Genomic DNA, 27,500 nt, shown 5'->3' with positions numbered 1-27,500 from the left:
AGTGAATCCCAGATCTAAGGATAACTTACAGACTGTTTTCAGACACTGAAATAATGATATAAGAACATTGCATGGGTCAGCAGACTCAGAAATATTATGATAAATGATGTAAAAAAAAAAGAAAAAAAAAGAAAAGAGAGGGAGAGACATACATACATCACAGACACTCTCCGGAAATAGAAGAGGCAGAGTCTGTAGCAAATAGTGAGGGCACTGAGAGACGTCAGGTTCTGTGTCAAAATGTCGGCTGACGAGGCAAATGCATACACACACACACACACACACACACACACACACACACACACACACACACACACACACACACACACACACACACACACACACAGATATATACACATACGTATATTTATATATAAATTTTGACTTGACTTGTGATTCCTTCGGCTGCCGTGATGGGCCAGTGTTTTAATCATTGGACACTGACCTGGGTAGACTGCCATATTTCAGTAGAATAGTGCTGGCTTTAGTATCATAAGATTCTGGGTTTGCACCAGGCCAGACCCTCTTAACTTTATGACAGGCATACTGCCAACAAATTCCTGTATCAAAAATGTTGCCTGCCCTTAGGCAATACAGCTGTGAGTCTACATTACCTTCTTTATTTATTGCCATGTGTTCTCTTTGTACCAAAAAAGAGTCAATAAGCATCAGTCAACCACTGTCCAACCAGTCTAATAATGATGCTATGTATACCTAAATAGAATATCTTATAAACTGACTCAAACATGATTCATTACCAGCATCAGCGCATTGAGGTCAGAGTTGGGACTGGATAGAACTTACCAACTTCCTGCATCCTCCTATTGTTTTTGGAATGCATATTCCCCTTCAAACACCTGTCAACACCCCCCCAATCCCTTGCCCGTTGTTGTCGTGGGGGGACTTAGGAGGCGGAGGCTGGGACCCAATGCTGGGGAACTCCCCAACCTTGGGACTCAGCCCTCGACTCAACAAATTTTGCATGGTCTTTTTTTTTTTTTTTTTCCCCCTCTTACTTTTTCGTTTCTGTCCCTTCACCAACCCCTTCTAAGGTGTGAGAGCTGTGCTGAAAGGATGAAAGGCTGACTTTGTGCCAGTCCTGAACAGCCTGAGGGAGCCATGGGCACGGTATTCCCCTGCTTTAGTTGTTTAGCCCTTACCCCTCAAGGGACCCTGAGAGGTGGACCGTTTCTCTCCCCAACATACTCCAGGCTTACCATAGCCAACAATGAAGATGTTATACCAATATTATATAGCACATTTATTTTGCTTTTAACCATTAACCATACCATTATTAGAGGCAATGAGGCTTGCCTCTTCATCAAATAGCTCCACCAATTCAAACTCGCCCGATTCCCTGACCCCAGGCATTCCTTTGACCACGGCTCTGAACGCTACAACTAATACCCCCTCCTCAATGCCTACTAGTACAGTATCCCTAGGAGACATTTCTACTCTCCCAACATGTTCGACTTTTACCCCCACAACCTTCATCATCAACTACCCCATCCTCCCATATTACTACCTTACAACTTTATTGTCCACCTCCCCATAACACTACCTCCCTCAACACTACTCCCTCTTCCACACTCCCCTGTCCTTCTACTACCCCCATCTCTACAAAATTCTTAAATACCATATTTAGCCTAGCCAAATGGGACCGATTTTTCGTGATCCCTCCCACAGCTTCTCACACTTTCTGCTTTGACAACCGGTTTTCATTCCTCAAATGCATATACATCTTTCACTTGATCTAACCCCTATACATTACCTTACCCGACCTTAACCCATTTACTCGTCAATTCCTTTGCCCAGCTTTGACAACTAATCACTGACTCAACCACCCTTCATCACCATTTACTTTAGTGCTACATGACCTTAGATGTCTAGCACATTTATTTTGCTTTTAATCATTAACCATTAACCATTAACACCTGTCAACATCTGTTTAGTAAGATGAACTATCCATAATAGTATGGTGATTCATCCACGCATGTTTATTGTTTTAGGATTCCCCTCTCTCTAATGACCAGATGAAATGACCACTACTGTGAGCTAAGCTGCAAATCCCATCTTGAAAAGCAGATTACTATAAACCTGAAAGTCTATGCAAAGTCTGAGAAAAGGCTATCAACAATGAGAACATGTTGCAGAAAATCAAATTAGGAAATGGTACTTCAAACTTTACAAGAGGAAAGAATTAGAGCTGATTCTCCAAAATAGTAAAGAATTTTTTCTCAGTGATATTTTATTTTCAAGCTTTTGTACAACATTAGTATCCAAAATAAATAGCAAGGTGGTAAAGAAGATAACTATTTATTACTCATTATAAGGAGCATCAAACACTACTCTCTGATTGAAGATAATCAAATAATTATTTGCCTTGACCAAGTAGGCCGCTGCCTCTCCCTGTGTGCCAGAAATAGTTTGGGCCCTAATTACTTGAAGCACCAGACAGGCTTGAACTCTTGAACATTTGATCAGTATACAGGTTCTTTCCTCCAGTGAGCTAATGATGATCAAGACCAAATAAAACAGTGTGTGATGTGCTCACTTCTGTCTCTTACAAGATATCTGAAATTATTTAGCGAGGCCAGTACCAGTGTTTACTTCAAAAAGCTATACATAATCTTTATGCATAAATGCAGTGTGATACATGGTAATTCTTCTACATCTCCAAGTAAAGTGCTAGATTCTAATAGCCATATTTTTGACAATGTAAAGAAGACACAGCCAAAAGGAAATGAGACAATGATATACTTTTTTTTTGAAAAATGAAGGACTGCCTTTTCCTCATATGTGAAGAAGCATTGACTGCTATTTTCTCTTAGCTGAAAGACCCATATGACCTAGTTCTCAGAGGAATGCAGAAATCTCATGAAAAAAAATTACCATCTGTACCAGTGCAGTGAGAAGCTAAACTAGAAACTCTGTTCAGTAAGAAGTGATATACTAGGAGAAATAATAATCAAGTTAATGGAAAGATACTTTCTCAGTATTTTCTTTGTCACTTACCTGGCAAAGAAAATATTGAGAGAGTTGTAAAGGATTAGCTGGTTAATAAATGAAGGGTAAGTATTTACAGCTGTCTCCTATTCCAAGTAGCATTAGTTGAAATTTTAATGTAGTTTACTTGCAGCCTTACCTATCGCATGCCTGTTATCTTGAGGGGCTTAGGAGTTGCGCTGAGGCCTAATGTGCATCACCTTACCTTGCGGCCTCAGTCCCTGGCTCAGCCAGTTTTGCATGGTCTTTTTTTTTTTCTTCTTCTTCTTCTCCCCCAGAGGGGCATTGATGCTTGGCTCTTTATCAGCTAGCATATCTGAAATTAACTTTAATCTGGTTTCCCAACTCCTGAATCCTGGCTCTGACCACTGCATCTGCTACCCACTCCTCATAGCTTTTTGACATCTTGACCCATTCCCAATCATTTATCCAGGGCATTATCAACCTTCAGAAAACATCCATATCTCTCTCTTCCAACACCCTCCACTAGATCTGCACAGTCTTTGTCACTTTCTGTCCCTTCTCCCTCATCATTATTCTTCATCCTTATTGTCTATCCCTTAGTACTACCTTTACATCACTCCCCCCCCCCCCCAATCCTTTGCCCGTTGTTGTCGTGGGGGGGCTTAGGAGACGAAGACTGAGACCCAATGATGGGGAACTCCTCAACCTTGGGACTCAGCCATCTACTCAACTAATTTTGCATAGTCCTTTTTCCCACTCATACTTTTCGTTTCAGTTTCTTCACCAATCCCTTCTACTATCCACCTCCTAAGGTGTGAGAGCCGTGCTGAAAGGATGAAAGGCTGACTATATGTCAGTCCTGAACGGCCTGAGGGAACCATGGGCACGGTATTCCCCTGCCATACCTGGCCCTTACCCCTCAAGGGGACCCTGAGGGGTGGACTATTTTTTTCCCCCATCATACTCCAGGCTTATCATGACCAATAATGAAGACATAACCCAAATCTTAGGGGCAATGAGGCTTGCCCCTTTATCAAATAGCCCCAATCCCAGCTCTCCTTTGACCACGGCTCCGAACACTGCAACAACTCCCCCATCATCAATGCATACTAGTACAGTATCAACCCTAATCAACAACCAACCCCCAGGAGACATTTCTACTCTCCCAACATGCTCAACTTCAACACCTTTACTTCCACAACCTTCTTCATCAACCACCCCATCTCCCCTTATTACTACCTTACAACCTTATTGCCCACCTCCCCATAACACTACCCCCCTCAACACTACTCCCTCCTCCACACGTCCCCGCACTTCTACTACCCCCACCTCTACAAGAATCCTAAATACCCTATTTAGCCCAGCCAAATGGGACCGATTTTTTGTGATCCCTCCCACAGCTCCCTACTCTCAAAACACCCTCCTCTTCCAACAATGCCTCCAAAAACAAGTAGGTAAAATCTCTTTCCATAGCCGACGCGACCACTCCCGTCTCGTCACAGTAACAACTGAAAACGAAGCTATAGCATTATCAAAACTAACCGATCTATGTGGTAATCCCATCCCTACAGAACCTCATCCAACCCTCAATACTTGCACTGGAACTGTCTCTATCTCCCCAACAGATTGCCCAATCCATGACAAAGAATGGTCAGATTGTGGAGAGGACTTACTCGCTTGTCTCACAGACTATGATGCAACATATGTACAATGCTACTCCATTCCTCCCAGAGGAAATCGTAAGAAATCCATCAACATTGCCAAAATTACTTTCCGTAGACATGACCTTCCCTTAAATGTTTACACAGGTGGGGAATCCCTACCTGTCCGACCATACCAACCTCCTCGTCAGTGCCAAAATTGTTGGCATTTAGGACATCCTGCCAAACATTGCCGTTCCACAGCCAGATGCCCACTATGTGCCCAACCTGGCCATACTCGATCAAATTGCTCTGCACAATCACGCACATGTGCAAACTGTGGCGGCCCCCATAATGTATTTTATAGAGGCTGTCCCACCTACAAATTTGAGTCTGAGGTAGAAACTCTCAGATTCAGACTTGGACTCACTCTACGTGAAGCCAGACAGGAAGCACGTCGACAAGGCTTTTCTCTTACCCCCTACTCCAGTAATGTCGCTCACTCTGCCAATCCCCCTACCTCCCAAGCTCCTACACCCTCTCCTAAACCCAACCCCCCTCCATCTAACTTCCCCTCATCTACCTCCTACCTTCCCCAGTCAAATTCTTTTGCCATCCTAAACCCAGACACTCCAATCTCTACCCAATCAAATTCTTTTGCTATCCTAAATCCAGACACCCCAATCTCTACTACAGCCCCAACACCTTCCCCTCTCCCTCCCCGCACTACCCGCAGCAGACAGAATAAACGTTCCACCCCCTCTTCCCCTACCTCACAATCACCTCCACCTTCCTTTGCCCCTATTTATCATATACCAGACTTATCTTCCCCCCCCCCTCACAAGAAAACCTTTATCTCACAAAACTCTACAACCAACCCCATTACAGAAACTCTTGAAGATATCCAGAACTACATAATAGAATCCCAAACTGATACTCATCCACCCTCAAATTTTACAATTCCCGCTCCCTCCACACTCAAAGTGACTGCCGATATCCATCCTCCTCCTACTCATATTCTCCCTACACCCAATCCTCCTACCACATCCCAACAAAACCCACCTCCCCCCCGACTCCACCCCTACCTGTATTAACCCTCCCACCATCCCCTCTATCCCTTCCACTCCCTCCTGGATACACACGTGAATCCCTCATGTCACAAATACCCTCTTCCCCAGACCCTCTACCTCCCGACACCCCTCCTGATACAACACCACCTCCCCAACCTCATTCTTTATCCCACCCTCTAGAACCTTCCCCTTCAAGTTCTCCAACAAACACTGCAATCTTTGCCACTAAATCAACGAAAGTATAACAATCCTTCATTGGAACATTCGCGGTTTCCGCTCTCACAGACCTGACCTCCGACATATCCTCTCCTCTTATAACCCATCCATTATATGCCTCCAAGAAACTTTTACACAATCTCCAATACCAATCCCCAATTTCCATTTTGTTTCTTCCCCACACTCCCTTTATGTCTCGTCTATACTTTTTAACCAAAAAACACCTTATGTCATACCTCCCTTTCAAACCACTGTCCCTTGTACAGTTATTCGTATCTTTCTTCGCCGCTGGATCACAGTGATTTCAGTCTACTTCTCCCCTTCCCACCCCATTAACTTTGTTGCTTTTGATAACCTAATTTCCCAACTTCAATCACCTTTCCTCATAGTAGGTGATTTTAACTGCCGCCACACTCTTTGGGCTAATTCTATCACCAACACCCGTGGCCGAGCTCTAGAGCGCTTCCTATCCACAGCTGAACTTATTATTCTAAATACAGATCGCCCCACACACTTTGATACACGCACGCAGTCTATTCATGCATTGATCTCTCTCTATGCTCCCCTTCTCTTCATTTAGATATCCACTGGTCAGTTCTAGACCACTTTCCCTATAGCGACCACTTTCCAGTTCTCCTTTCTCCAACTTCATATGTACCACTTCCCAACTCCCCACGCTGGTGCTTTGATAGAGCTGACTGTCATACTTTCACTTCACTCTCTACTATTCATACCCCTCCATCCCTCTCATCCGTAACAGAAATGATACAATTTTTCATAACTACATTCCTAAGAGCTGCCCATAACAGCTATCCCTCGAACCTCAAGACCCTATACCTCCAAATGTGTTCCATGGTGGAATTCTGATTGCACTAAAGCACTCCGTGTAAAACGTGCAGCCTGGAACAGTTACCGCTACAAACGAGGTACCCCTCATCAACTATCAGCTCTTATCTCCTTTAAAAGAGCATCTGCCTGTTTTCGTCGTACAATCCGAAATAGTAAAACCAATAGCTGGCGAAATTATGTTTCCTCAATTACATCCTCTACATCTATCTCGAATGTTTGGCGCCGGATCCATAAACTATCAGGCAAACATCCCCCCCATCCAGCCCCCGTCCTCCATATTCGAGATACCCTCATCTCTGATCCTCACGAAGTCGCTAATGAACTAGGTGACTATTTCAGCCAGGTCAGTAGTGGCTTTCACCTTTCTCCACACTTCTCTTCTATTAAAACCATCAGGGAACGTAACCCCATTATCTTCACCCTATCCTCTGCTGAGTCCTATAATGCTCCCTTTTCTTCCTCTGAACTCAATGCTGCCCTAAAATCGTGCCGCAACACTCATGAAGGCCCTGACGGTATTCACTACCGTATGCTCCGACAACTCCTATCTTCCTCATTATCCTTCCTATTAACAACTTACAACCACATATGGACATCAGGAAATTTTCCTTCTCATTGGCGAGAAGCTCTTATCCTCCCTTTCCTAAAACCCAATAAATCGGGTACCCTCCCTCAAGACTATCGCCCCATCTCACTTACTAGCTGCTTATGCAAACTACTAGAGCGAATGGTTAACTTTTGCTTAATGTGTTATCTTGAATCCCACAATCTTATCTCACCTTCCCAGTTTGGTTTTCGCCGTGCCCGAAGCACAGCTGACCCCCTTGCTCATTTTGAGACATATATTACATCCGCATTTGCACGCCATGAATCCATACTAGCTATGTTTTTTGACCTAGAAAAAGCATATGATACGACATGGAGGTACCATATTCTCCAGCAATTGTCCTCTCTAGGCATATGTGGAAATATGGGTGTCTTCATAAAGTCTTTCCTCTCCCAACGCACTTTCCAGGTCAAAATTGCCTCTGCCACATCTTCTTTCTTTACTCAAATTGAAGGTGTCCCACAAGGCAGTGTGCTTAGTACCACCTTATTCCTTCTTGCTGTAAATGACATTGCCTTAGTTCTACCACCAGGAGGCCGGTCATCACTATATGTTGATGATTTAACCATCTATGAGTCTGGCAAATCCATACCAAATCTCTACCAATTTCTTCAATCTGCAATATCATCAGTTTCCTCCTGGGCCACAAACCATGGCTTCCGCTTTTCTACCTCCAAATCTTTCTCCATTCTTTTCTCTCGCACACGTGTAGGTCCTCTACCTTCACTCTTATATGACACTCCACTTCAACACCATTCCTCTGGTAAATTCTTAGGCGTCATTTTTGACTCCAAACTATCATGGCGAGACCATATTCTTTACATCAAAGAAAAAGCTTGTCGACGTCTCCGAATTTTACAAACCCTATCCCATTTATCCTGGGGCTCAGATCGAAAAACTCTCCTTCATCTTCATGTCATCTTAATCCTCTCCACTCTAGATTATGGATGCCCTATCTACTCCTCTGCCTCAACTTCTCTCCTTGCTCACCTTGATACAATCCACCACTGTGGTCTTTGCTTAGCCCCAGGTGCCTTCCGCTCCTCTCCAGTTGAGAGCCTGTACACTGAATCAGGCATACCATCTCTCTCTCGACGCCGTGCCCTCCTCTCTCTCCGATGTTATGCTCGATTCCACCAACTTCCCCTCACTAAACTATCCCACGATCCCTACTTCCTACCTTTGCTTCTTCTCCATGTTTACCTACTCCTTTCTCCACTCGCATGGATAATCTCCTCTCCTATTCCCCTTTTCCCCATCTCCGATTCCTCCCGTTCTCTGTCCATTCAGTCCCTCCATGGCTTATACCTTGCCCCCATATTTGCTCCTCTGTCTACCCTAACCCACCAAAATCAAATATTTCTCCTACTGTCCTTCTCACCCATTTCCTTGACCATGCCTCCACTCATTCCTCCAGTATTCCCGTCTACACTGACGGCTCCAAAACCACCTCCGGTGCTGCTTTTGCAGTAATCTTCCCAACTCGTACTTTCAAATACCCCCTCCCTCCTGAATCCATTGTCCTTACTACAGAACTGTATGCTCTCCTTTTTGCCTTAAAACACATATATCACTACCCTCTTCCTCTTATACAATTTTTACTGACTCCCGTAACTCATTAACCCTCATAAAGTCAATACACACGACCAACCCCATTGTTTGTAAGATCCAGAACTGGTTGTTCTACCTGTCCACACGTCATAAAACAATCAAATTTTGCTGGGTACCCAGCCATGTTGGAATCCCCGGCAATGAACAAGCAGATACTCTAGCACGCTACGCTGCTATGTCCACATCAAACCAACCACGTTTCTCACATATCCCAGTCACGGATTATTACCCACACTTTAAGACCTTCTTGTATAATCGATGGCAATCTTTTTGGTCAAGTCTACACACTAATGAATTACATACTGTAAAAATGTCCATCTCCTCTTGGTCAGCTCCATTCAATCGGAACAGACGTTGGGAGACGGCCCTCGCCCGCTTACGCATTGGCCACACCCGTCTAACACACTCCTATCTAATGTCACAATCTGATCCACCCCTATGTCCCTTATGTAATGTTCCTCTTTCAGTCCCACATATTCTATTGTCATGCCCACGTTTTGAAGCAGCCCGTATCTCTACTTTCTCCCACCTATCCTCCCTACATAGACATCCCAACTTATCAGACATCCTTACAGAATCTCACACTTTCTGCCTTGACAACCTGTTTTCCTTCCTCAAACGCATATGTATCCTTCACTTGATCTAATCCTTTACATTACCTCATCCGACCCTAACCCATTCACTTACCAATCCTTTAACCCAGCTTTAACAACTAATCACTAACTCAAACACCCTTCACTAACATTAACTATAGTGCTACATGACCTTAGATGTCTAGCACATTTATTTTGCCTTTAACCATTAACCATTAACCATCCCTCCTGCATACACACGTGAAACCCTCATGTCACAAGTACCCTCTTCCCCAGACCCTCTACCTCCCGACACCCCTCCTGATATAACACCACCTCCCCAACCTCATTCTTTATCGCACCCTCTAGCACCTTCCCCTTCAAATTCTCCAACACGCACTGCAATCTTTGCCAGTAAATCAACGAAAGTATAATTATCCTTCATTGGAACATTCGCGGTTTCCGAATGTTCGTCTTTCAGTCCCACATATTCTATTGCCCACGTCCTCCCTACATAGACATCCCAACTTATCAGACATCCTTACAGAATCTCACACTTTCTGCTTTGACAACCTGTTTTCCTTCCTCAAACGCATTCACTTGCTCTAACCCCTTTACATTACCTCATCCGACCCTAACCCATTCACTCACCAATTCCTTAACCCAGCTTTAACAACTAATCATTAACCCAACCATCCTTCACTAAAATTAACTATAGTGCTATATGACCTTAGATGTCTAGCACATTTATTTTGCGTTTAACCTTTAACCATTAACCATTTACATCACTCGCTTTTCCTCCACCCATCCACATTCTTCTACTATTTCTACCTCTACAAACATTTTAAGCCCAGCCAAGTGGGACTGATCTTTTGCATGAAAGCAGTATGACAATATCGCAGATCTGACCTAAGTTAAATATATATTTAAAAAAGTTTTAATGAAGATGTTAATTTGTCTAAAAAATAACAATATAAACAAAGACATGCAACATGCTGCTTAAAAGAACCCCATTGATATGTGCAAAACATTTTTAACACTGGTTTTAAATGTTTGTTCACTTGTTACTGTCCAGGTTAAAACTCTTAATTAGCTATACTAATGATTATGGTAACAACATTATCTTTGTACATGTTGCATCACCTGATGATGATGATAATAACAGTGATTATAATAATAGTGAAATAATCATTATAATTATATAATTATAATGATAATAAGGATGATGATAATGATATTGGTGGTGGTTATCGTCACTTTCACTATCATTATCATTATCAATATCATCATTGTTTTAATAATGATTAAGGGGATACTGGTAAGGATGATGATTATAACACGGGCCACATAAAACCTGAGATCAGTAACAAATTCACAAATCAATGCTTTTCAATTTTGACCATCATCAACTGAATTCTTGTCCAGACCTTAGCCAAAAAAAATGCATATGTCAAATTTTCATAACATTGTAGCTTGTACAATATGGTTAATGACAATTTCTTCTAATTAGGCTTGCAAATAATGATTTAACTTTTGAGTTTAATATAGTAGGCTGTAGAATTCAGTGCACAATTTCCTTAATTTATTAGTTAACCCAATGCCTCCAGGGAAAATGAATAAAAAATGCTGAGAATGCTCTGCTCATTTTCTATAATTTTGTGAAATGTCTCTGCACATAGATGGCTCTGCTAGTGCTTAGCCACAAAGGAGTCAATAAGTAGACCTTGTGATCTTACCTGATTTGAATTGGTGGGAAGAAAAATATTTTTTACTAGTTCTATGAATATAGATGGTGTTGTTTTTATTATAAACATTATAATTACTATAATGTTATAAACATTAGTAACAACAAAATAAGTTAATGTAAAATAATTTCATAAATCAAAGAAAAGGGGAAACGGGCGAGACAGGCAGTACTCGCAATTGGCTCATTGGTGACCTAGTACAAGTGTAGCCATCTATGTGTAAAGACAATCATGTAACTCAAAGTGAGCATGTCACGTACACATCATGCCCGTTGGCATTGGGCTAAAAATGTTTTATTACATGGTAAAGAATTGAAAATAATTATTAATCATTATACATGCTATGCAAAGGTCACATTTCCAAGGAAATGTATAAAATTTACTATAAAAAATCCTTAATATATACCAAATGAACTTTAAGGAGGCTCAAAATATCAGATAATGGCTAACCTGTGAGTCCTTGCTTTCATTAGTACCATCTACCCTTTTTCCTTCTCCCTTTTTATTTCCCAAATCCTCAGTTGCTCGGAAGTTATTATTTTTAAGAGGGAATCACTATACAGTATGATCCCGTATGAGACAACTGCAATTGTCACATTTGTTAATCATGGTATTTTCACTTACCATGCACTAAAATAATTATGAGAAAAATAACACAAATGTAAAAGCTTCCTGCTCTCCATAAAAGGTGATCTTTTGAGGAATAGTAGATACTATATAAGGTAGACCCAGTCTCTTCTTTTTATTATAGAGGAGGCTTCTTGATATATATATATTGCTTGTCTGTGGTGTTCCCCCCGTATTGTAAATACCCACTACATATATTTGAATATACATATATGTATATATACACATACTCATTCATATATATATGTATATATATATGTTCATACATATTCACACATATTCACATTCTCTCAATATATACATACATATCTGCATGTATACATATGCATTTACATATCCGTACATGTATATACATAAAAATACATTTATGCATATATATATACATAGTGATATATGTATGTAATATATATATGTACATAAATATATATGTTAACGTAGAGATACTTGATATACACATATACAAATGTATATATATGTTTTATGTGTATGATTAGGTCTTGCATGCAGATACTAAGTACATAGTACAATTCTCTAAGTGCTCTTTTGTATATGATAAATATTTGTGCATATTGTTTGTACTCATGCATAAATATTTTCACATGTGTATATAGGCATGTACATAATGCATTATATATCTAAAACTAATGTGTATATATATAGTATATATAGATTAAATTTTGGGATTTGCACATATTCATTTTATGTTTTTAATTTTTGTCTTTTAGCTTGTAGAAAGAAGGGGGAGAGGCTTCGACGAGAAAACTTTGATCTTCGATAAGTCATCTGTCAAAAGATATGGACAAAATGTGCAAAACGGATTTCACAAATTTCAAGCCAGAAGAGATCATGCAGGATCCAGTAATCATTCCTGGGAAAGGTATTCTCAGAACCCTGGAAACAATAGTGGTTGGATACATGACCCTAGAATTACTCCACCTGAATATGATTCCTATAAAGTGTCAGGTGCAGTTGAAACTGAAACTACCTATAGCAGTAATTTCTCAATGGGCAGAGGACCAACCCAGTACCAGGAAAGCACGGCTTGGAATGATATGCCGGGCTCTTCAGGAAATGGCATTGTGAGAAGTCAACTTTTTTCAAGAACAGGAGATAGCCATACTATCAATACTAGTGATACTGCACAAAGAGATTGGGATATACATAGTGGAGATTCTGTTGTAAACAAATTGAAAAATAAGCAATATAATTACAATGAAATACAGTTGTTTAGAAATCAGGAAAATGAAAAGTCAACTTTAAATCAAAGAGTAATTCCAAGTACAAGTGAAAATTTTGATTTTGAGCCAGAGTCAAATAGTATAAATAGTGAAAGACCTTTTAAATATGGTCTTGTTCATTGGACAGATTGTAAATATGCAAAGATGAAGTTAAACAAAAATTGTGTGAAACGATCACCAGGGCTGTCAAAGTTTCTTGATAGTAACAAGTCATATATCCTCAAAGGCTGTTGGTTAAAAGAAATTGTACCAAGGAAAATAGCTAATCAGGTGCAAATAAGCCAAGAAATTATACCACAAATGTCAACTACTAATATTAGAAAAAGTGTTCAGAGTGCTAATAGTCAAGGACTGCTAGATGCTACTAGGATACATTCAAAATCTAATTGTATTGGAGCTAATAAATCTATAGTATCACAAGAGCTGCAAGAGAGCCAGATTCTCTTAAATCAAAGAACAGAAAACGAAAGTGCGAAAGCAACCAAAACTGATGCCCTGTATATTAAAGTACAAGAGGAGAACAGGCCAGTTGGTCATCAGTTAGAAGGAAATTGTGTAGATGCCAGCTCTAAGGTAACTCACATAGATGACACCAGCTGCAAGGTGACTCACATAAATGATACCAGTTCTAAGATGGTTCTCAAAGATAACACTAGTTCCAAGGCAACTCATAAAGAATCCACCAGTTCCATGGTGACCCAGAAACATAAAAAGGTAACCATTGTGACTCCTGAAGTTAGCTCTAGTATGAAGGTGTCTTGCAAAGGTGTCTCTAGTTCCAAAGTGACACACAAAGATGACACCAGATCCAATATGACTCACAAAGATTACACCAGTTTCAAGGTGACTCATGAAGATGGTACCAGTTTTAAGAAAACTCATAAAGAGCCCACCAGTGCTATGGTTACCGAGAAATTTAATACCAAGGTGACTCACGAAAGTAACATTAGTTCGAAGGTGATTTATAAAGATGACATCAGTTCTAATATGGCTCGTGAAAACACCAGCTCCATGGTGACTAACAAAGATGATACCTATTACAAGGAGACTCACAGAAATGGCCCCAGTTCCAAGGTGACTCATCACAAAGATGGCACAGGTTCCACAATTCATAAAGATGACACCAGTATAAGGGAGACTCCCAAAGAAGACACCAATTCCAAGACAACTCACAAAGAATCTACCAGTTCCATAATGACCCAGAAGCAAGACAAGAATACAAAAGAGATTCACAAAGGTAGCATTAGTTCGAAGGTCGCTCACAAAGATGACACCAGTTCCAATAGGACTCACAAGGATGACGCTAGTTCCAAGGTGACTCATAAAGATGACACCAGTTCCAACATGACTCACAGAGATGACACCAATTCCATGGTGACTCAAAACGATGCCACCAATTCCAAGGTGACTCGTAAAGATGACAATAGTTCCATGGTGACATGCAAAGATGACACAAATTCAACTATATCCCAGAGGGTAAGTGGCATCTGTTTAAAGGATAGTCTTAAAAAGGATAAAGCTAATTCTAAGATGGCTTATATGGAAACCACTTCAAAGGAAACCCATCAGAAAGATGGCAATACTTATTCTAAAGTGATTCATCCCCAAAATGTAGGTAATGCTTTCAAATTGAAGACTTCACATCCTAGATATGTAGGTACACAAAAAAATAAAATTACAAGTCAAGTAAATCCAGTGACTATTTGTAAGACTTTAGTATCAACAGAAAAGATGGCAGGAAGAGATGGAAATGACAGGAATGCATCATGTACTCCACCAATATTGAAAGTTAATTGCAAGGAAAGTGTAAGTGAGGTACCTCAAAGAGTACAGGAAGTCAGAAATACACCAGGTAAATATTGTGATAATCAAACCATGGGAAATCCTGAAATAGATGATCTGGATAGTGAGAACATTGATAATATTAGAGAGAGCATTAGAACTTTAATTAATTTAAACAGTATCACAGATGAATCTGAAAATACAAATTGTATCTTGAGCAAAGGACAAGTTAAACAGATGATTTGCAGTAAAGATGGCAGAAAAATAACTGAGGGTACCAGTAAAGAGGATTTAGTGAATCAATTATCTAACAAAAGTGATTTTAGAATGAATAACACAAGGGAAACCCTAGAAAAGACTAAATGTTCAGAAAATGTAGGAAAGGCTGATTCGAGTTCAGGGAATGCAAGGAAAAGGAAGCATGCAGACAGCACAGAAAAAATAAGAGGCAAGGATATAGAATTGAATAAAAATGAAAAATTGAAATGGAACGAAAAAAATAATCCTAATAAAGAAGTAACGAGAGAGTTGAGAGAAAACGTAAAAGGAAAAGGTAGTAAAGATGATAGCTCTATCTTAGAAGAAAGAAACAGTAAAGTGCAAGGGAAAACAGGAAATACAGAAAGACCAAGTAATAGTAAAGGAACGGTTCAGAAAATAGAAAAAGTTCTTAAAGGAACTGGAACCATAGAAAAGCAACTTCCGGAGAAGGGTGACCAGCCTAAGGAAAAAATGAATGAAAAAATGTCTATGAATAAGAAAATGAATGTACAAGATAAGGAAGAAACAAATAGTGAAAAAACAAAGGAAACCAAAGAAAAAAAATGTTTAGAAAATAAGCAAGCTATGAAAGACCGAAAGGAAATGAAGCAGATGAATGAAATTGTACAGAAAAATGATGTTAATAAACATGCTGTTATTAGAAAGTCAGATAAAAGGAATTTACTCAAACCGTTAGATAGGGAAGTAGAGATTAACATTTTGAAGAGTCTATTAAAACATGAAATACGGAATGAAAGAAGAGCAGAGAAAAAGACTGGGAAAGTTAATAAAACAGTAAAAACAAATAAAAGTAAAGTGAACACTTCTTTAGACCGTGAAATTAGAGACCGGGAAACAAGTGATAGCATCGGCCAAATTATCCACGAAAATAGTGATGGTAAATCATGTGAAAGTGAAAAGGATATAAATATACAGGGAATAAGTAAAAGAAAACCTGAAGATGATCATAATCACGAATGGAAAGTTAATAAAACAGTAAAAACAAATAAAAGTAAAGTGAACACTTCTTTAGACCATGAAAATAGAGACCGAGAAACAAGTGATAGCATCGGCCAAATTATCCACAAAAATAGTGATGGTAAATCATGTGAAAGTGAAAAGGATATAAATATACAGGCAAATAATAAAAGAAAACCTGAAGATGATCATAATCACGAAAATCCCAGAACAAAAAAGAATAAAGTATATGAAACGGTAAATCCAACAGTAAATGAGACTAGTGTTGCAGTAAGCCAAGTCAGTAGTGACCAAAGCGCAGTAGAAAAAGAGCAGGTGCCTTCTAATGAAGACGAGTCAGTGCATTACGAAGCTGTGAATATTAAAGAAGAATATGTAAATGATGTTAAATCTGAATTTGATGAAAAATATGAACCATTATGGGAAACGCCTGTTAAGACGGAACCAGAAGAAACCATTGAGTGTTCAGAAAGTGAAGACTACAATAAGAGAATGGAACTCGAATGTTATCTAAGAGAGTGGATGCAAGTCTGGGTGATAAAGAAAAATCTATTTGATGATTTCTATGACATGCTTGCTTCACTTAGTAGACCTGTGTGGACAAGTGAAAACCATTCAGTACTGTACAACATTGAAGTAAATATGAGAAATTTCTTTTTGAACATATATTGTGATCAATTCTGGAACATTGCAGATGTTTGTAAAAGCATGCAAGAGTTTCCAAAATTACCAGATTTCTTTATTTCTCTAAATAAAGCATAGACATTATATAGATTATAAAATTCTTTAGTATATTTTTATGATGTATGCTTAGGTGAATGCTTGATAAATAAAACCTTAAACCAGTACGTTATCTTTATCCGAGATTCTTTGCAAATGTTATATACCATTACCATATAATATAGACGGTATGAAATAGCTAACATTGTATTATGAGTGTGAATAGTGTACGACCAGCCATACCAAACATTAGAGAAAGACAATAGTACTTTTAGTTTATCTCGTAATACCCAGGAAAATAAACCAGTTTATGAATACTTGTTCAAGTTCACAGGGGTTAGTTTTTCAATCTTCCTAAATGGCCCAGAAGCTTCTGTAACAAAAAATACAAGTATTATAGGATTGATATAATTTAGGCAATCATTCAAGCATTTGGGTTATTAGACTTAATTTGCAAAAAAAAAAAAAATATAGGTAGTGTCGGGCAGAAAATGTATAAATAGAAGTACTGTATATTTGATTGTCAAATATATAAGTGCATTTCAATATCAACAATAATAGTTTTGTGTTTTGAAAATTTGCCCTATTAACTTAATCTGCCGGGAAAAGGTTATGCTCATTTTATTATTATTATTATTATTATTATTATTATTATTAATAATATTATAATGTCTGCACATACATGGCTCTGTTAGTGCTTAGCCACAAAGGAGTCAACTGGTAATTCTTATGACTTTGCCTGATTTCACCTTTCCTTGAATTGGCGGGAATAAGATTGTTAATTTTTTTTTAACATTATGAACATCGATGGTGTTATTTTTATTATAGACCTTATAATTACTATAATATAAACAGTAATAGCAATATAAAATAATGTAAAATGTTTTCGAAAATCAAGGAAAAGGGTAAACAGGCAGTACTCGTAATTGGCTCATTGGTGACTTATTACAAATGTAGCTATCTATATGTAAAAACATTAAACTCATAGTTTGTATATACATACCATACCTGTCAATTTGAGTTAATGTAATAGAAAACCTTAGATGTTTGCATCTCAACAGGATCCATCAGACATTTCAAGAGAAGGTAAAGGGATCATTTAAATGGCATTGTGTACGGGCACATTCGGCCGTAAACCTTGGTATCTGGGCCGAATCGGCTCACTGTGCGAAATCTGGGAGCTGAAGGAAGCCCGTGATATCCAAAGCTAGAGCGTTCTTACCCAGAGGAATTAATCGGGGCCTCAAGGATGCAAATAGAATCTATTGTCTGTAATTTCCTGTTAAAAATAAATACCTTTATGCAATTAGTAAGCTAACAAAAATGCTATCATACCATATTATTCATGTATCAGTTTTGAGAAAATGAGTGTACAATGCTAAATAAACTAGAAGACGCTCTTTTGGTATTTAGTATAAACAGCTGACGTTCAGGCCCATCCCGAGGAAAGGAGAACCAAGATGGTGCTACTTGGCTTCTCAGTCTCGTACGATGTGGAGCTGATCGCTTCACACCCACAGGTCGTACAGGCTTCCCGAATGTCGAAGGGGAAGACCCCAACCAGGCAAGTCCTGTTGACCATGAAAGGTGCCCCAACCACTACCCTTGATCTGGGTAACTGGGGCACCTACAACCTTCGAACGTATGTGCCAGAACCACTTCGGTGTTTCAAGTGCCAGAAATACGGCCACCACCAGGCTAACTGTACAGCCAAGCCTAAATGTGGTGTCTGTAGCAAGGCACACAACACAGAGGTATGCCTCAAGGCATACAAAGAGGAAAAGAGGGACACAACAGCCAAATGTCCAAACTGTGCCAAGAAACATCATGCCTGGAGCCTGACTTGCTCTGTCAGGAAACAGGCGGCCCTCAGGCGACAAGAGGTTGCTCAAAACCGACCAGACTTTGTTCCTGCCCCACCGGTCACCCATGTCTGGGGAAGGAACAAAAGCGAAAAGGCCTCCCGACCTCCTAAGAGGAAGGAAGCCGCCCCCCAGCCGACACCGGATGTCTCCAACAAAAAGGAGTTTCCGACAATGCCAAAGGTGCAGAAAAAGAAACTAAAGAAAAAAGTTTCTAAGAGCACCACAAAAACCTCCCCAACAGATGATCATCTCTTTGACGAGGACGATATGACTCTCCTGTTAACTGCTGTTGTCACAAGAGTAGCAACAGCCCTGGGGAGGTCGAGTGAGGAGGCCGAGAAGGCAGTTTCGGTCGCCATGACGACAATGACCCAGACTGTCCCAGCCCTGAAGGGAAGAAAGCTGGCTAGAGCAAAACCAGCCTCACCCTCACCCCAGGACGAGACTCCCCTCCCCACTCCAAACCAGGCCACGCCTTCACAGGCAGAGCCAAAACAGGCTGAACCTGTGCAGCCAGAGCCAGATCACGCTGACCTTGCCCAGGCAAGGCCAGCAAGGCCAGCCAAGAAAAAGCATGAGAGAAAAGCCGAACCAACCAAAGTCAGAGCTACCAAAGGCTCTCCACCCCCCAGTGGACCCAAGGATAGCCTGACAACAGACGAGGAGCCCTCAACCAGCGAGGACCTCGCAATGGAGTTGTCAGACTCCGACGATGTCTCTGATGTAACTATCACTGAGTAACATCATGACACACCATCTAAGCATCCTGCAGTGGAACATCAAAAGCTTCTCTGCAAAGAACGCTTTTCTCCAAGCAGTAGTGCGATCAAGGAACATTGACATTGTCATGCTCCAGGAGACATTAACAGTGGACACTGTTCGCTTCTCAGGGTACCATGCCTTCACACTGCCACGAACACCTGGCAAGAGAGGCTTGATCACCCTTGTGAGAGCAACAATCCCCTGCTCCGTAATAGCCGATGCATCGCACTGTGGAGACGATGTTGAATCCCTTGCTGTCGAGGTTCACCTGGCCGGGGGACCCCTCAAACTGTACAATGTGTACAGCCGGCCACGCTGTAGAAGCTTAGACATCAGCCAGGTCTGTGCTTCTGCTGCACACGACCGAGTGATCATAGGGGGAGACTTCAATGCACACCACCCCATCCTGGCTCCCTGCCGGGCACCGGATGCGGCCGGCTATCACATAGCCGACGTGCTAGAGACATTCCCTGAGATCGCTCTCCTCAACACCCAAGAGCCAACGCACGTCAGAGGAGGGGTCCTAGACCTCACCCTGGCCACTGCGACTCTGGTGGGGAGGATTGGCTGGTGTGTCGATGAGACCGTCACAAGTGACCATTACGGTACTATAACTACCCTCATGGATGCTGGCCCAGCCGAAATCCTAAGACCGAATCCAAGATGGAAAACAGACAAGGCCAACTGGCAGGCGTTTCAAAACGCCTTGGCCCTCTGTCTGGGATGCAACGATCCCCCACAAAGCAAAAATGTGGAAGTGCTCGAAGCTAGCCTGCTAAACGCCATTAATGAAGCAGCCTCACAGACCATACCCAAAACTCGGCCTGGGTCCAGAAGTCACAAAGACGCCTGGTACTTCAATGACGAGATCAGGGAGGTCAACCACAGGGTAAACATGTGCCGAAAACTATTCCGAAGGCAAAGAACCCCTGACAACTTATCCCTCCTAAGGGGAGCTGTCACGGATACCAAGGAAACTGCTAACAGAGTCAGGCAGGAAAAGTGGCTGGAATGGTGTGAGTCCTTTGACCACCAAACCACCCTTTCAGAGCTGTGGCAACGGGTCAAGCGAGCTACCAGCCGCTCAGCCCCGAGGTGCACCCATCACGACCCTCAAGCAGAGGCTAACAGACTGACGGACGAGTTCTCTGCGAGAACGAGCAGCAACAGTCTGCCAGCCGAGCTGAGGGCAAGACAAGAGCATCTACAGCCAGACAGACACGCTCAGATCAGAGAAAGGGCAGCCGAACCCGATAACTCAGACGTTATCTTTTCTCTGAGGGATCTAAGGAAAGCCTATAAAACCAGTTCCAACACAGCCCCGGGCTCTGATCGGATCTCGTACCCCATTATCTCCCACCTAGGACTAGCAGGTGAGCGTGCACTCTTGCAACTCTTCAACAAGTCCTGGGAAACTTCCACTCTACCCCAGAGTTGGAAGAGGGCTACCATAGTTCCCGACCCAAAACCAAAGGAGCCGGGGAAGTACCGCCTCATCTCTCTGCTCAGCTGCCTGGCCAAGACGGCTGAGAGGATGGTACTAAACCGGCTTCAATGGAAAACGGAACCCCCGCACGAACACCTTCACGGGTTCACAAGGGGCATGGGCACAGCACACAGCATAGCCACGCTCTTAAGCACAATCAGCAAGGGCCCAGCTGTGGTGGTATTCCTTAACCTGGAGAAGGCTTTTGAACTGGCAAGTCCGCTTGCCATTCAGGAAAGCCTGATCCAGAAGGGAATCAGAGGAAAGCTCTTGGCTTGGATTGGTGACTACTTCAGGAACAGGACTGCCAATGTCTAATTCCAGGGTCATCTATCGCAGCACATGCCGCTCGAAAATGGAACGCCACAGGGTGGGGTTCTCAGTCCAGCCCTATTTAACACTTCAATGTCCTGCATCCTCAACATAAACCTCCCAGTGGGGTGCCAGATCATCTCGTATGCAGACGATCTCGCTATCACCTCCACTGGACCACGCAGCCAGAATAAAGCCCAGCGTTGTCTGGACCTCGTGTCAGAGGAGTGTTGTAGGACAGGACTAAAGATCTCTGCAGCCAAATTCAAAGCCATGGCTCTGAGACAGAGAGTTCGAGGCACAAGACTGAAAATCCAGGGAGTGGAATTAGAATGGGTCAAGGACTACCTATTCCTTGGGGTAAGGATAGACCGGACCCTCTCCCTCCATAAGGAGGTCCAGTACCTGGTTGACCGAACCAAAGCAAGACTGTCAGTCATGAGAGCAATGACTGGGAGACGCATAGGGGCCAGACACAAAGTACTAAGATCATTCTATGTACATGCTGTCCGGCCCATTGTGGACTATGCCTCAGTCGCTCTAATTGCTGCAAAGAAAAAGCACACAGACAAATTAGAAACAGTCCAAAATGAAGCTGCCAGTATCATTCTGGGTGCCCCGAGGTGGACGAAGGTCCTCAACCTCCTGATGGAGGCAAACCTTCTCCCCCTGGACTCACGAATCGATCTAACGGCAACACAATTCCTGTCAAAGGTTATCCAGGCTCCCAGGAACACCAGCCTAAGACAAAAATTAGTCAGATGCCTCGAACAAGACAACGAGCTCGTTGCAAACAACTCCTGGCTGTCTCATACAGCCAGGGTGTTGATACGCCATCAGCTCAAAGAACTGCTTCTTGCTAAGGGCATGGACTCCCCCCACCCCGACTTTGCCGAAGCCCCGCCGTGGGCACTGAGCCTGATAGAGTTCAACATAATGAGCCTGTCAATGAAAAAGAGCCTATACCCCATGCCTAGCCTAAAGGCAGAAGCCCACAGGGTCATTGCAGCCATCACTCCTCCAGGTAGTAGAACATACTACACGGATGGATCGGTCGATCCCTTGAGCCACACTGCAGGCGCCGGCTTTGCAGCTAGGGATGCCACGCAATCCATGAGGGTAACAGACAACGCCTCCTCGCTACAGACAGAGGCAGTTGCAATCATGGGAGCCCTAGGCCACGCGTCCCTAAGGGAAGGACACATGGTCATACACACAGACTCCAGGGCAGCCATTGACTGTCTTCAGCACAGCTCACCCACAGACAACATCTACCTACTGATCACGATTCTCACAATGGCACAGAGAATTCTTGCTCAGGGTAGAAGAATTATCATCAACTGGGTCCCAAGCCACATCGGCAGGAACGAGCTTGCTGACAGACTAGCCGTCGCTGGCAGGGGTATGCCCCCAAATCCCATGACGATAAAACCGAGCCAAAAATTACTTATGGAGAAGTGTGCCTTGGTCGGTCGTACCTTCCTACGGCAGCTCCACAGAGAGGAAACGAGAACCTCCCCTTCGGCCAGCTGGTACTCAGACGCCACAGGCTATGAACCACTGGCACTCTCTGAAGTAAGCAACTGAGGTACCGAAGTCATTCTTCACAGAATGCGCCTAGGTTACTACTGTGCATGGCAGATTATCCCAACAATCGAACGCGATGAATGGTGCTGCAAGCACTGCGGCGAGCCGAACGCCACACTAGTCCACTACCTAGAAAATTGTGACCATACACAATTCCTGAGACATGGACCGCCCACAACAGCCGCCGTGCTGGTAAAGAGGCTATGCGAAATGCTTACACCATGGCGGCAGGAACGCTTGCTGGCAATCCCGCCGCCACGGTAAGCACCGAGTGTCAGACAACTCAATGAGACAGTCGTAAAAAGCTGACACAGGCCGGGCCATATCTAGAAGGCCCGGGCGAAGCTAGAACTTCGCAAACCAAACCACCACACCACCAGGCCCATCCGACAGTGTGTGTATGTTTAGATAAAGAAATATAGGTATATATGAATACAAATACATATATACATCTACATATATTTATATTTAGATATATATGTGTGTGTGTTAATTAATATGCATACATTTTTACATCTAGATAGAATTATATCTACATATGTATAAACATATGCGTACATACATGTATACATATATCATCGACATTTGTAGTGACATACAAGGTTTGAGAAAAGGATATTTAAAAAAATATATATTTGTCCCCCCTAAACTGTTAGCCCCCAAGGGACACAATTGTTATTTTTTTTACTATTTATACCTGTATAGATCCAGCTTGGTGAATGCTGTTAAGTCTAGTGGTATGGATGCCACTAACTCCGCTGTTAACTGGCGTCCGTCTGCAGAGCGCAATCGCTCCCATGCCGTAATTGCTTGGGTAACAACGATGTGACGATTGCGGGTATGATCTCAAGGGAAGTCTCTGCCCAAACATTCTCAGTGAGACTGAGATCTGGTGATTTGGGTGGATAGTGTACAGCGTTATTTCTAGGTGTTGCCGAAGTCACATCTTTACGACACTGCTCGTGTGGAAAAGGCTGTTATCCTGGACGAGGTAAAATGGCTTTGAATCGGGGAACATCATGACCCTCACGGATGCTAGAAACATCTCGTCCAAGATTTCCAAGTAGGCATACCCCATATATGTGGCATCAGTCAACTCCCCAACACCGCTGCTGTGGATCCACTTAAACTGCCCAGTAATTTCTGACAGTCTGCATGCTGTTGCAAGGAGAACAAATGGGTTTTGCATCCCTTGTAGTAGTTATGGATAATGAAAATAAATAAAATTACTCACGGTGAGGGTACATGGCAATAAACTACCGCCCTCTTCTCAAACGCAGTTACATGTAAGGAGTGTTGCCATTGAGTATCAAATGTTTTCCATTAGCTGATGGTCTTCATGCACTTCCTATTTGTTATTCATATAGCACATTGCGCATATAGGGCGGTCATTTATATGTAAAAATATGAATACATGCAAATTGACTTGTGATGTACATTTGCACTTATTTTTCATTCAAGCTTTGCGTATAAGTTCTTGTGTGTGTGTATGTGTGTGTGTTTACAAACAGTAACACGGAGAAGGATGTATGTATTTAAGTAAAATATTTCCTCTTCTTTTATTTATGATGATCAAACTTACACATGTAACAAATATATATATATATATATATATATATATATATTTAATGGAAAAAAACATTACCAATAAGTATAATATTTAAGAACTAAACTCAGCGCCAATTTAGATCTTTAAAAAGATTAAAAAAAAAAAAAATTAAACTTGACAATAAATCTATGACAGTAAACAAGATAAAAAAAAATCAATTTATTAATTCAACAATAATAATGGCAGTGAGTAAAATACATTTCAATAATACAAATATAACAAATAGATAATTAAGTCAGTGTAACTTTCTATCTACAGATGTTTCTTGTGATACAGAGCCATTCTCCTGCCGTTGTACTTGGAACAAAAAAACTTTACCTTTACAACAGCCAAAATTATCATTATTATAACTACATTAAAAGGAGTCATGAAGGTTTTACACACAGGAAAATCATCAATTAATAGATTTCACATGAATTGTGAAATTTATTTTAGTCACAAGAAGCAAATTTAACGTTCCTTAAACATATATGCCATTGCACACTGTACTAGTTGCGGTTTGTACTTACCAGTATTGTCTATGCACTGCGGGAAGCACATTCATAACATAAACATCCGAGCAGCTCCTCCCTTTTTTTCTTATATATACTCTTAATTATTATCTGCCTATTATTTATTTTCTATATACTTTCTCTTTCCCTTACCTCTCTTACTATTAGCTGCCTGTCACCTGCTGTGATTATCAGTCGTCTTGACTGATGACTCCCATGTGGCTCGGCATCTTGGTGCATAAAAAGGGTAATTTCTGTTAGACTATCAATCAGATGAAATTCATTTGTAGACGAATTTACTCACAAGATGCCAACATCTTCAGTAAGGCATTTTGTATTTCATTAGGATAATGACAAAATTGATATACTTTTTTGATGGGGTTGGGTACAGTCTGGCAACCACACTGGTACTACAGTTATAGATGACAGTACAACACAATATATAATTCCGTCATCTGCACTTTAAAAACTTTATATATGTGGTCTAAATATTTTGTTTTCCTTTTCACTTGTTGAAGTTCTTGACAAAGAGTCAGTTGGATATCACGACTTTGCTTGGTTCTTCGTAAATATAATTACATATAGTAACTACAATACAACTTGATTATATTCTATATTCACATACCTTATTGAAGTGCCGTTCGCGGGATAATGTTTGCGAGCAGTGTCTGAATGCCATCATATGTATTGTCGATTTTTAAAGACATGCCATCAATGTAATCGTATCAAATGGTATATAATTATTTGTAAATTATAAACATATAAAGTATATGCGACATTTAAAACTTGTTTCCATGAAAATAATTAGCTTAATATAAACGATACTGAAATTTATCGTATTGTTTTATCTTAGGAATTTTCTCCGTGAAAAATATTGATCTATATAATTATTTTTTAGGGAAGAACCAGTAATGTATTGCGTATTAAGCAATGCTATATGAGTATCAGTTATAGGATTTAGATATACGAGCAATGAAAGGTTTAGATGACAAGATGGTGTTACGCATGTAAAAGGTGGAGCAGGTTCATGACCAGATGATAGCCTCTGCCAACTCGAGCGATGGCATGATAGCCTCATGACCTAGTTCATTTAAGGCAGCGAAGCATACGAGGTATTAGGCAGAACATCTCGACCAGTGGCAAAGGAGAAGACAGCCTAGGTTTCTAATTTATGTTTTAACCCAATGTCAGCGGGTTTATTTACTGTCCCATGTAGATTTTAGTGAGTTTTGTTATATACAGATGGTTCCACGTGTGATCAGCAGCAAGGAGTCTATCAGTTGGCCCAAGTGAACGATCTTGATTTCCCCATTCCTTGAATTGGCGGGAAAATGCGTTTTTCTTTCCAATACTACTAATATTGACATTGTTAACATTCTTATTGATATTATGATTCTCAAATAGTTATTAAAATATTAATAACATCAAAGACATTAAAATAATAGAAGTGAAGCTTTAAAAAATGAAGGAAAAGGATAAACAGATGAGATAGGTAAGACTAATAGTTGACTCCTTGGTGACTAAGCTCTCGTGGAGCCATCTATATGTAAAGACAATATTTAAGCTACTTATTACAGTGGGCATGGCATTGTAGTCTTGCCTCCCGGTGACATTGGGTTAACATGCACAAACTAGATTAATCACTGGTTATAATTATCAAATAGTTATAATAAAAAAACACATCACCTCCCCCTTTTGTTTTAAATACAGGCTATAATAATTGTGAATTTTCCTGTTTTAATTGATTACTTGAGGATATAAATATAATAACATATATTAAGTAAACATCTTTAGTTTCCTTTTTAATAGCATTTTTTTTCCTTCGTAGTGCTGTATTCTAAAAGGAATTGTAATAGTATTCTACTTCTCAGAAACTTCATTACAAGTAAAACCCTTTGATTTATTTTTTAATGGAATATGGAAATTTTTGTTGCATTGTAAAATAAAGTTTTTAGTGTTCAATTTCACAGAAATATGTAAAGGTGTAATTATGCGTCTATTTTCATATTTTCCCTTTGAATTCCATGTTGATTTAGGCAGAAGAACATTTAAAATCATCATGATTTAAATTGGCCAACTCTGAATAAAGGGGGACATTATGGAGAGGCCAAACACAGCTCTGATACCCAGGATAATACCCTGTAGCCACACCGCTTAAAATAACTCACCCAGGCATTCTTTAAGACCAAAAATAAAGTACATCGGTACTTGATCCTACGAAGGACAATAAGAAATAGAGAAACTTCTCTCGTGTAAAAGGTGCTATTATAATATCGGATTTACCTGTGCTCCCATTGAACCAAACTAACACGTATATTAAGCAAAATAAACCATGGTCTCAGCTCCCCACATTAAAGTGGAATACATACATATGACTTAACTGATAGTTTGATTTGCTCACTATGACTTGGCAAATATCGCCTAAGAGGAAGTTCTTTACCTCTTCAAACTATATGTTACTCCCTGGCAGATAGAGTATGAATAAAAGTCATGCTCCATATG

General features: G+C 40.9%; 1 protein-coding gene across 12 annotated transcripts in view; it reads left to right on the top strand.

Annotated features, from left to right (window-relative positions):
* Positions 1–18,285, top strand: part of LOC125042713 — a 31,674-nt gene extending 13,389 nt beyond the window's left edge. For 9 of the 12 annotated variants that reach the window (XM_047638533.1, XM_047638534.1, XM_047638539.1 and 6 more), the window contains one exon: positions 12,633–17,012. In XM_047638533.1, the coding sequence (XP_047494489.1) occupies positions 12,633–16,928 (4,296 nt within the window). In that variant the 3' untranslated portion in view covers positions 16,929–17,012. Of the gene's footprint in view, positions 982–2,033; positions 3,072–12,632; positions 17,013–17,947 lie in introns of those variants that run through there. The other 3 variants (XR_007116374.1, XR_007116377.1, XR_007116376.1) reach the window with 3 other exon arrangements.
* Positions 18,286–27,500: the final 9,215 nt, after the last annotated feature.

Source organism: Penaeus chinensis, chromosome 32 (assembly GCF_019202785.1).
Source record: "Penaeus chinensis breed Huanghai No. 1 chromosome 32, ASM1920278v2, whole genome shotgun sequence".
NCBI lineage: Eukaryota > Metazoa > Arthropoda > Malacostraca > Decapoda > Penaeidae > Penaeus > Penaeus chinensis.
Note: the sequence above shows the minus strand (reverse complement) of the source record. Positions and strands in the feature narration are given on the sequence as shown.